Source organism: Myotis nattereri (assembly GCF_964212035.1).
Source record: "Myotis nattereri genome assembly, chromosome: 3".
NCBI lineage: Eukaryota > Metazoa > Chordata > Mammalia > Chiroptera > Vespertilionidae > Myotis > Myotis nattereri.
The window spans coordinates 146,243,864-146,255,945 of NC_138077.1; the positions used below are offsets into that span (position 1 = coordinate 146,243,864).

The 12,082-nt window shown below is 36.2% G+C and overlaps 1 protein-coding gene across 2 annotated transcripts in view; it reads right to left on the minus strand.

The window, feature by feature from the left end:
• LOC308516702 (epoxide hydrolase 4) overlaps positions 1 to 12,082 on the minus strand; it is a 140,362-nt gene that overhangs the window by 116,157 nt on the left and 12,123 nt on the right. For both annotated transcript variants that reach the window (XM_081087762.1, XM_081087764.1), the window contains exons 4-6: positions 11,741 to 11,869; positions 9,765 to 9,868; positions 6,494 to 6,642 (exon numbers count right to left, since the gene is read on the minus strand). In XM_081087762.1, the coding sequence (XP_080943888.1) occupies positions 6,494 to 6,642; positions 9,765 to 9,868; positions 11,741 to 11,869 (382 nt within the window). The remainder of the gene's footprint in view (positions 1 to 6,493; positions 6,643 to 9,764; positions 9,869 to 11,740; positions 11,870 to 12,082) is intronic.

Below are 12,082 nucleotides of genomic sequence, written 5' to 3' on the forward strand. Positions count from 1 at the left end.
GTCCTCTTGTACTTGACTCCTGGAATATCTTTGTATGTGCCAACCAACTCTTCAAGTGCAAATAAACAGTGCAAAACACCTCCAATACTTCATTTTTTTCTTAGAAAATTGAGTAAAGCTAAGGTCAATTTCCCAGAAATATCCCTTCAGGAGATTCAAGCTTACCTGACCTGTCTGAGCTCTACTCTTACAGCTTCTCTTTCTAGATTACTAAGAGCTGTTGCATGAATGTGTGTTGTATTTCATTAAATGTTTTTACTTAATTTATTCAGATGATCATATTTTCCACTCATTCATTAAATCTGTTAATATGGTGAATTAAATTAACCCTTTAATTTGTGAATGTGAATTAAATTAATGGATATTTGATGCTAAATTTGGTTTAATTTTTAATGCATGCTGGGTTCAGTTTGATAACATTTTATTTTAAATTTATGGATCTATGTTTGTAATTTAATTTGACCTATAATTGTCCTATCTTAAACAATCCTTGTCTTGTTTTGGTTTGAAAGTTATACCAGTCTGACAAAATGAGCTGAAGCATATACTTTCTTTTTACAATGTCTGAAAGAGTTCTTTTAAGAGTGGAATTTTCTGTGGTAGAACTTACCAGTAAAACCATCCAGGCCTATATGTGTGGCTGTGTATTTGTGTATGTGTGTGTTTTGTAGATAAATTGCTTTAAATCAAGAAACCAGTTTCTTTCATGGCTACATCTATTCAGGTTTTCTAATTCTTCTTGAGTCAGTTTTGGGTGTTATTTTTTTAACTTCCCATTTTGTCAAAGTTCTCAAATTTGTTAACCCTAATTTATATTTTAATGTCTATTATGTTTGTAGTTACGGCTAGCTTCTACCTCCTAATATTGTTTATTTGTAACATCTTTTTTTGTGTGTGTGTGACCCAGCTTGCCAAAAATTTATCTCTGTTAATAGTCTTTAAAGAATCTGCTTGCCCTAACCAGTTTGGCTCAGTGGATAGAGCGTCAGCCTGCGGACTCAAGGGTCCCAGGTTCAATTCCGGTCAAGGGCATGTACCTTGGTTGCGGGCACATCCCCAGTAGGGGGTGTGCAGGAGGCAGCTGATCGATGTTTCTCTCTCATCGATGTTTCTAACTCTCTATCCTTCTCCCTTCCTCTCTGTAAAAAATCAATAAAATATATTTTTAAAAAAAGAATCTGCTTTTTCTTTTATTTTCTCTACTGTATCTTTATTTTTAATTGTACTAATTTCCACTTTTTATCAAATTTAAAGCACTTTCCTTCTGATTTATTTTTGTTTATATGTTGCTTCTCTAACTTCTTGAGCTGAACTCTTAGCTGACTAATTTTCAGTCTTCTTTTCTAATGTAAACAAGAAAAGCCACAAATATGTTTCTTCCTAGATATTTTAAAACTGCATTCTGCATGTTTTGATGTTATCATTTTCTAAGTTTTTAATGAGTTTTAAAGATACTTTTATTAATTTCAGAGAGTGAAGGGGAGGGAAAAGAGATAGAAACATCAGTGAGAGAATCATTAATGGGCTGCCTACTGTATGCCCCCTACTGGGAATCAAGAGTGACCTCCTGGTTCATAGGTCGACGCTCAAACACTGAGCACACCGGCTGGGCTTTAATGATTTTCTTAATGTGCGTAATTTTGAAATGTCTTTTAAATTTTTGAATATATGGCCCTGGCTGGGTTTTCTCAGTGGATGGAGCATCAGCCTGCAGACTGCAGACTGCAAGGTCCAGGGCTCGATTCCCGGTCAGGGCGCATGCCCAGGTTGTGGGCTCTATCACCAGGAGGGGGCCTGCAGGAGGCAGCCAATCAATGATTCTCTCTCATCATTGATGTTTCTCTCTCTCCCTCTTTCTTCCACTCTAAAATCAATAAAAAATATATATATATATTTTTAAATTTTCTGAATATGTTTAATTTTCTAAAAGTTTGTTGTTATTTTCTAACTGCATTGTGTTCAGAGGACATAGTATGTATGATTTGATCCTTTGGTATGGGTTAAAACTTGCTTTGTAGTCCAGTATTTAATCAATGTTTGTAAACACTCATTTGTGCTTAAATATATTGTGTATTTTCTAATTGTTGGGTGCAGGACTTTAGAATTGTTCACAGTTCAAAGATCTGACTGGATTGTTCAATTTTCTATATCCTTATAACCATTTTTTTTTTCTGTTTGATTGATCAACTTCTGAGAGAGGTAGATTAAAATCTCCAATAGTAATGGTGGGTTTTCATTTTTCCCTGTAAGTTTGTCAGTTTTTGCTTTATTATATGATGCTTTGTTATAAGTTTACATGTATTCACTTTTTTTGCAGCCTGGGTCCTGTCGGTAGTCTGATTCCTAGTTCATTTTAGTTCTTTGGCTTCAAATTTTGAAAAGTCCTTTGACAAGACTATAGCCCTAGGGAGCCTTAGTGTGATAAATGGAGGAGACTTTCATGCCTGAGTATGATGTTCTGTAGTCATTACATATCGTAGAACCCCGTTTTTATGATGTACTTGATCTTGATTACCCTACACAAAGAATGGTCAGAGGGAGTCAGTTGACCTTTGGAAAAATCTGGTGTGACCTTCAACCAGTTAGATTCAACTTAGAACAACCTAGGTAAAATTGTCTTCGCTTTTATATAAAACTGTGAGTTTCTACCTTCACAGGCTTGCTTCCCCCACCCTCTCTCTACACTAATTAACAGGATTCTTTAGTGCTTACTCTAGGGAATGCAGGTCCTTCTAATGAACAAATAGTAAGAGAACCTCAACAAAATGAAAATAATTTCCCTTCTTCTTGATAGCTGCTTAAAACATACTGTTTTGTATCACAAAGCTATCTCTGGTGAAGAGATAAATTAAGAACATTTTAAAACTATCATTCCTGTCCCCTGTCCAAAATTTAGACTGCATGAAAATGTATCATTCTACTTTCTCTTATAGTTATCTTTACAAATATTATTTCTAAAAAAAACAAACAAAAAAAACCCCATGGACTTCTGACAATGTTGCTATATCCTGTAAAATAGAACCAGTAGCCTCTGGAATGTCTGTCTGCCTTTCTAATCATTGCCTTGGTTGATAAATTATTACCTACAAGTACCTTTTAAATTAACATCTCTATTTGCCAAAGCTATGTCTACTAGTATATCTACATGCAAGTCTTGCTAGTAAAAAAAGGTTTGGATTTACCCCTTCTCCTCTGATTCATATAATCTCATGACTCCCCTTGGATTCCACATTCAAAGAGCTTGGGAGATTTTGTTTTATTTATTTTTATTTTATATTTTTAATCTCTATTGTTGAAAGTATTATATATTTCCCCCATTGACCCCTTCTAGCCTGCCCCTGTCACACCCCCCACCCCCTTCTGCCTTCACCACCCTATTGTCTGTGTCTGTGGGTTATGCATATATGCATACAAGTTCTTTGGTTGATCGCTTCCCACCCTCCCCACCTTCCCTCTGAGATTCTGCAATCTGTTCTATGCTTCTACGTCTCTGAGTCTGTTTTGTTCATCAATTTATTTTGTTCACTAGATTCCACATATGAGTGACATTATACAATACTTGTCATTCTTTGACGAGAAATTTTATTTAAAATAACATCTACTATAACTTTTCCCCATACACTTACTTTCAACCTTTGTGTGTCTTTTTGCTTTAATTTTGACTAAATCCAATTGACATTTTGTTTTTTTAACTGGCAAGTTGGATATGTTAATACTAGAGGCCCAGTGCACGCAAATTTGTGCACTTGGGGTGTGGGGGGGTGGTCCCTCAGCCTGGCCTGTGCCCCTCTTGCAGTCCAGGACCCATCGGGGGATGTCCACCTGCTAGCCTAGGCCTGATCCCCTGGGGAGTGGGCCTAAGCTGGCAGACAGACATTCCTCTGGCAGCCTGGGAGCTCTCTGGGGATGTCCGACAGTCAGACACCCTTAGTGCTCCTTAGCGCTGCCATGGAGGCGGGAGAGGCTACCACCACCACCACCACCACCACCACCGCTGCACAGCCGTCAGCCCAGCCTGTGGCTAAGCAGAGCTCCCTCTGTGAGAATGCACTGACCACCAGCGGGCAGCTCCTGCGTTGAGCATCTCTCCCATGGTGGTCAGCGCATGTCATAGCGACTGGTCATTCCTGGTTGTTCTGCCATTAGGGTCAATTTGCATATAACCCTTTATTATATAGGATTTCTTGAGCATACTAAAATATTGAAATTGTTGTCAATTTGTGCTTTCTATTTACCCTGCTTTGCTTCCTTTTTCTCCTGTCTTGCCTTTTTAAAAAAGTATAGTTTTCTAGCCCTGATGGCATTGCTCAATGATTAGAGCATTGGCCAGCACACCAGAGGGTCATGGGTTCAATTCCCAGTCAAGGGCCCATACCTGGGTTGTAGGTCCAATCCCCAGCTCTGTCAGGGTGCATTTGGGAGGCAACCAATCCATGTGTCTCTGTCACATGATGTTTCTCTCTCTCTCCTCCCCACCCCTCCATTCTACTCTCTCTAAAAATAAATAGGGGGAAAATGATAGTTTTCTTGTCCCCCTCTACTAATTTGAAAATAATACATTCTATTTTTATTATTTTATTTTTCTAGAAAAAGTTCTTAGCATATATATTATATATGAATGATTTCTAATTATCTGTCATCTACCTATAATTCTATCCTCCATGTCAAATATAAATTGTCTTTTCTATTTTCACTTCTTTATCTCTCTAAGCTACATTTTGGTTCTTTTTCAGCTCTTTCTGGTCTGTCTTAATATTACCTTATTCTTTTCTCACATTTTTTTATTCTTTTATGTATTTAATGATTTGAACTTGCTTTTTAATCTCTGTCCTAGTATTTGAAATATTAGGAGTTCTGCCACATTAGATTCTAACTCATTAATGGTGGAGTCGTATTTGGATTATGAACTCATCTTCAGGGACTTAATCTGTGGGAACAGTGTGAGTCTGAGTTGAGATGTATCCTCCTGAGAAACTTTTTGTTTGTTTCTGCCAGCCTTCCTAGGGAATATTATAACCTAAGACCACATTAAAAAGTATTTTTTCGTAAGAATTCCAATACTATGGAACTAGCATAAATTCAAGCCCCTAAACCTTTTCAAGGCAGGCTATAGTCCCCAATTTCTCACTGGAAATTCTTTTTCTCCTATCTAGAATCCAAACCCAAACAGACAAGCCCCCACCTTACCTTTTACTCTATACTTTCTCCTTGATAATACCTTCTGAAATGAAAGCTTCAGTTATCTCTGTCAGCAGCTCCAAGATTTTACATATCTTCATCCCAGATTCCCTCCTGAGTCCCAGACCCTAGTATCCAACTACCTATTTGAATATCTAAGACATCACCTCAAATTCAACTAGTTTAAGATCAATAAAATTCATGACCTTCCCCTCAAAAGTAGTTGTCTTCTAGTGTCTTCTATTTCAGTGAATGGCCTGATTACTCATATAGTTGTTCATTCCACAAATCCAGGAGCCATCCTTGCCAGTTCCTCATCTCCCCACCCCACCTATCATATGCCCCTGTCAATTTCACCTCTTATTTCACCAAATATCTCTTAAATCTACCCACTCTCCCAATCTCCACTGTTTTCAGAGTACTTCAAGCTACTGGTTCCCCACATTCATTCCTCTAATACACTCTCCACAAAGAGTGAATTTATCCAAATACAATTGGATTGTTTCTCTTTTCTGCTTGAAACTCTCATTCACTGGCTTCACATTCATGGCTATCAAGTCCTTAATATGGTCTACTTGGCTTTGGGTGACCAATGCTGCCTACCTCTAAGACTCAGTCTCATTCCATTCTCTTCTCACTCCCACTTTCTATACTCCAGCCACATTGGCTCTCATTGTTACTTAGAACCACAACCCTCCATCTTCCCACACAGTTTTGGTACAAGCTGTTTCCTTTTTCTGGGAGGCTAATCCTCCTACCCTGAACTTGGTCTAGTCAGTACTTAACTCATCTTTTATTTATTTGTTCAAGCATCATTTCTTCAGTTCTCATCACTGTCTTTCAAAGTCTTTATGTTAGTTTATGACCATATAGTCATTACTGTGAATATTTGCTTGATGGCTGTTCTCCCTACTTGGCTATAAGTTTTGTCAAATCAGGGACCTTATCTATTTCTGTTCATTACTATACTCTGAGTTCTGGCATAGTCACAATATACAGAGTGCTTAATAAATATTTCTTGAGTAAATAAATAATCATTAAAAATATAACTAAAATATACATCTATTCAAACAATCTAAAGGGAGAGATGAAGTGAATAGAGTTATGGATAAAACTAGTGACAACTATAGTAGGATCCATTATACTATTCTCTCTACTTTTCCAGGTTTTTGAAATTGTCCATAAAAAAGATTATTCAACTTACTAAGTCATAATACTGTATTTGAATTTGATAAGTGGTGTACTTAATATTAAAAATAGATTATCAGCTCTTTAGGGAATGAAAATATTATTCAACCAAAAATATTACACTGACCTGAAGATATTTCGGTAATGGTTAATTGGGCCACTTAATGCTCCAGGCTGGGAAAAAACATAAATATAAGCTTCAAGATCTTCCGTGGTTAATTGACATCCTTTTCCTCTAATGCCAGTGTGATGACTGGTAAACAGATGTTTCAAAGCCTAATTTAAGTGGAAAGAGGATAATTAAAACTTTTCTGTTACCTAATAATAAACTATGTTACCACTTGTGTAAAAAGGGGGAGACAAATATATAAATATTTGCTTATATTTTTAAAAAGAAAGAATAAAAAGATGAAACAAAAACTAATTAAAATGGTTTTCTATGTGAGCGGGAGGAAACAGAGATGTAAGTGAGACCTCTCTGAACATACCTTGTTTTAGAGTTTTGACTTGAAACCATATAAATATTTTATATTAAATGTTTTCTATAAGTTAAATAAAAACACTTTGATAAATGACTGATTCCAGATCTGGGCAGAAAATAAAAGAAACCTAGATCATTAAGAAAGCAAACTACCGCTGACTAAAGTGCTTCTGTCAAAAGGACACAGGAGCTGCCTGGCCGGTGTGGCTCAGTACGTTGAGTGTTGTCCCACGCACCAAAAGGCTGCTGGGCCGAAACCGGTTTGGCTCAGTGGATAGAGCGTCGGCCTGCGGACTGAAGGGTCCCGGGTTCGATTCCGGTCGGGGGCATGTACCTGGGTTGCGGGCATATCCCCAGTGGGGGATGTGCAGGAGGCAGCTGATCGATGTTTCTCTCTCAGCGATGTTTCTAACTCTCTATCTCTCTTCCTTCCTCTCTGTAAAAAATCAATAAAATATATTAAAAAAAAAAAAAAAAAAAAAAAAAGGCTGCTGGATTGATTCCCAGTCAGGGCCCAAGTTTGTGTGCTCGATCTCCACTAGGGAGTGTGCAGGAGGCAGCTGATCAATGATTCTCTCTCATCATTGATGTTTCTGGCTCTCTCTCCCTCTCCCTTCCTCTCTGAAGTTAATAAAAATCTATTTTAAAAAAAAGAAAATTCTTCTTTATAGAAGAATTCCAGTTAATAAAAGCAGAAAGACTAATTGAATTAGAAAATCACCATTTTGCAAACCCTAATGAAATAATGGACCTAGGCAATGATGATCAAGTTATACTAAAATTATCTGGTGAAAAATTGCTTGGAAATTTTGGATAGGCTGACAACTTGTGAGCCCAGTGGTCAGTGTAAGCATTATTAAAACAGACAGCTAGACATTATGTACTTCCCTGATGTGATAACATTAGGAAATACACAACTATGCTTGCCAAATTAAATGTATAATCAAGCCTCTAGATCAGTCACATCTACAGATTAGGAAAAGCAAGGGTTAGCAGAATAGGTTAAATAATTCCATAATGAAGAAGTCAGCCAAATTAAAAATGTAGATCGTTTCCTCGGGACAAATGACTAAATTTCTTTAATAATCATAAAAAAACTGTTGCCTGGCTGGTATGGCTCAATGGTTGAGCATCAACCTATGAATCAGGACGTCACGGTTTAATTCCTGATTAGGGCACAGGCTCAGGTTCCAGTCTTAATCTCCAGTATGAAGTGTGCTGGAGGCAGCCAATCAACAATTCCCTCTCATCATTGATGTTTGTATCTCTTTCTCTCCCTTCCTCTCTCTGAAATAAATTTTTTTAAAAAGTGTTTTAATTGTGTTAAACAACAGAAACCCAATGTGGACACCCTGGGAGGTTGGCATAGGGAAGCATAAGGCTCTGCCTCATGACGTGCAATCCTTTTCCACGACACCGGAGATAAGCCTGTCCCTTGAGTTTGTACCTACATATTCCTATGGCTTCTCAGAGTCCTACAGGTAATGGCTGAGGAGACAAATCATTCAGGAAACATACACATCTGGTATACTAAAATTTAAATCTTAAGTAACATCTTAAACAGTCTAATCTTCTGGGGGAAGGGTGGGAGGGGGTATTTTGTTTAAAAAAAAAAAAAAACCCCACAAAAACAAATAAGGAACTGCTATAATTTTAAAAGACATCACAACCAAATGCAATGTTTGGATCTTGTTTAGTTTCTGATCCAAACAAATGAAGTTGAGATAGTAAGGAAATTTAAATGGGTATTAAATGATATGACAAAATTGTTCATTTTGGCAGGTTTGTAAATGGCATTGGGGTTATGTGGAAAAGACAAGTCATTATTATCAGAGATATATGCAGAAGTATTTTTCAGGTAAAATAATATTGTCTTTTTATTTTTTTTAACCTCCCTAAATATCTACTACTATGTTGGACAAACAAGAAGCATTCAATGCCCTTCTAAGAAATAGCTACTACATAGGACTCCTGGTGTCAGGGTACATGGTACACCTATAACTGCATGCTTATTGTGTTCCAGGGTTTTATTTATCTCCAAGGGCTTCCACTTATTCTGTCGAACTCTCTCACCTGGCATTTATATTCCCTCATCTCCCCCACGGGTTGTTCTCTAAAAAGAGGTATTTCTATAGGCTCTAGGCTCTCAAAAAACAAACAAACAAACAAACAAAAAACTGAACAGCAGCTAGGCACTCAAATATATAAACAGATTTTTAAAATAAGTAAGCTTATAAATGAAGCCTTAGAAGCATTTATTAAGTTTTGATATTTTGTCTATTTTTCTTTCTTAAGGATGGACTTTAATTTAAAATGTTGTTTGTTTTTGCATAGGAGGAAATGCCTAACACAGTGCCCACAATATAACAGATGTTCAATAAATGGTTATTTGAAACAAAGCAAAACAACACAAGCAGGACCAGTTCTTTTCTTTTTTTAATGCTTCAGTCTATCTTTATTTTTAACTTCCTAATTTTGTCATCTTCTTAGGGCACCAGTCTTTTTTTTTTTTTTTAAATGATAACTTATTTATTTATTTATTTATTTATTTATTTTTAAATATATTTTATTGATTTTTTACAGAGAGGAAGGGAGAGAGATAGAGAGTTAGAAACATCGATGAGAGAGAAACATCGATCAGCTGCCTCCTGCACATCTCCCACTGGGGATATGCCCGCAACCCAGGTACATGCCCTTGACTGGAATCGAACCTGGGACCTTTCAGTCCGCAGGCCGACGCTCTATCCACTGAGCCAAACCGGTTTCAGCTTTTTTTTTTTTTTTTAATTGAGGTATAATTGTCTTATAACATTAGTATTAGTTTCAGGTGTTCAACATAATGATTTGCTATTGTATACATTGCAAAATGACCACTGCAATTAGCACTGGTTAACATCTTTCACTACATATGACTTACCTTGAAATCATTTATTGAGAACATAAATTCTGGGAACCATGGTATTTGGAAGAAGTAATAATAGCTGGATTTGAACAGCTGGGCAGGGTGTCGTAAAATATATTCTGAAATTAAAATGTCATATTAGACCTTATCCAAAAAATATAAATTAGTTACTAAAAAAAGAACTTATTTTTTAAGGCAATTTTACCTTTGAGATGATCCCATAAAAGCATCCAGAAATAAGGGTTTCTGTGTAATTTCTCTTTGGAGCAATTTCTATGTTCTTATATTTTATTATGGATATTTCTGGTATTTAGAAAAATGTATAGCACTTAAAATAAAGAAAGAACTTCCACTTTATGAAGTCTTGACTCAGAAAGGAACAGGAAACCCAAACACCACTGCCATTCTTTTAAGGTCATTGTCAGTGACCTAGCACTTTTCCTAGGGATGCAGAGGGAGATCATTTCCTACTGTTTAAAAGATTTTCCTTATTGGTTGACTTGAATGCCTTATCCATTTGACCTCAACAGGAAAGAAAGTGTTTCCTATAAATTTACTCATGAATCCAGAAAATTCATTCATTCAATGAATATTTGAATATCTACTCTGTTTGAGGGGATTTAGCAGTGAACAAGACAAAAGATGTTCTCATTAACTTATACAATAAATAAGTAACGAATACTTAAAAGAACATTTTGATAGCAATAATACCATACAGAAAACAAAACAAGGTAATTTGATTAAGAATGATGGTTGGGTGGTGTAGAGGGACTATTATATAGTAGAGCAGCGGTTCTCAACCTGTGGGTCGCGACCCCTTTGGGGGTCGAACGACCCTTTCACAGGGGTCGCCTAAGACCATCGGAAAACACACATATAATTACATATTGTTTTTGTGATTAATCACTATGCTTTAATTATGTTCAATTTGCAATAATGAAAATACATCCTGCATGTCAGATATTTACATTATGATTCATAACAGTAGCAAAATTACAGTTATGAAGTAGCAACGAAAATAATTTTATGGTTGGGGGTCACCACAACATGAGGAACTGTATTAAAGGGTCGTGGCATTAGGAAGGTTGAGAACCACTAAGTAGAGGTTGCCAGAATAGGCTTCTCTGGGCTGAGTCCTGAATGGTACCAAGGAATCAGTCATGCAGAGATCTGGAAAGAGCATCCAGAAACAGAACATATCCTGCCTTTCTCACTTACAAATCTGTGTGAGACCAGATTTCTTCATATACTTCAATTCAAACAACATATTGAAACAGATTGAATGCAGAAGCAGATCTGAGAATACAGCTGCCTTTTAGTAAGCCAAAAATTAAAGAGGTTTGCAAATATGTAAAACAATGACCCTATTCTCACTAAAATTTTGTTTTGAAAGATGTAGTTAGTTTTCATTAAAATGTTTTTTATGTTAACATGTACTGGAGTTATTGTTTTTTAGATAATTTCACACATACATTTTTCAAAGTCTCATTTTAAATTTCCAATACAGTGAACATTGATAGATATAACCCATCTAAACAAAAGCTCAATGGGTCTTTAATAACTTTTAAGATATAAAGGAATCCTGAGACCAAAATTTAAGAACTGCTGCTTTAAGAAATGTTGCCATTCCTGATAGTCAAAGCTGTCAGGCAAGAGGAGAACTTATTTCTAGGCTGTCAAGATCCATTCCCATCAAAGCAGTGTTACTGCATCTCCCCCTTTATCCCTCCCCAAGTTAGCAGTAAAATAATTTCTAAAAATAAAATTATGCAAGCAAACACGAAGCTACAGTTTCTTAGACTCTAAATATTAAATATTTAAAGCACATTGTCATGTACTAATATCATATTTTAGCCATTTAATTTAAAAAACATTGTTGATTTAAAAAAGAAAAAAATTATGTTAATTAAATTTTGCTGTTTTTAATTCAAAGTGTCAGTGGCAATAGTGAATTGTCATGTTGGCAATTCATAATGGAAATTTAAGCTCACCTGTAAATACATTTGGATGAGGGAAGTTAATAACAATAAGCTTCATCACCATTTCAGGATAACAGATGGCAATTAGCCAAGCAATCATGCCCCCCCAGTCGTGGCCAATAAGAACACATTTGCTATAACCTGTAATCAAGAAATACATGTTGATGTCATTGAAAAGAAACAGGTGGCTCATCATTAACTCACATAAAATAGGTTCACTTTTGAAACTAATCTTTCCACTATTCTACCCTAATTATTCATCCACTTTGTGCAGGCACTGAGTTTGGTATTTTCAAAACCTGTAGGTATGTCCGAATCATCTAGGTAACTTTTTAGAAAATTCAGGTGCTGCCC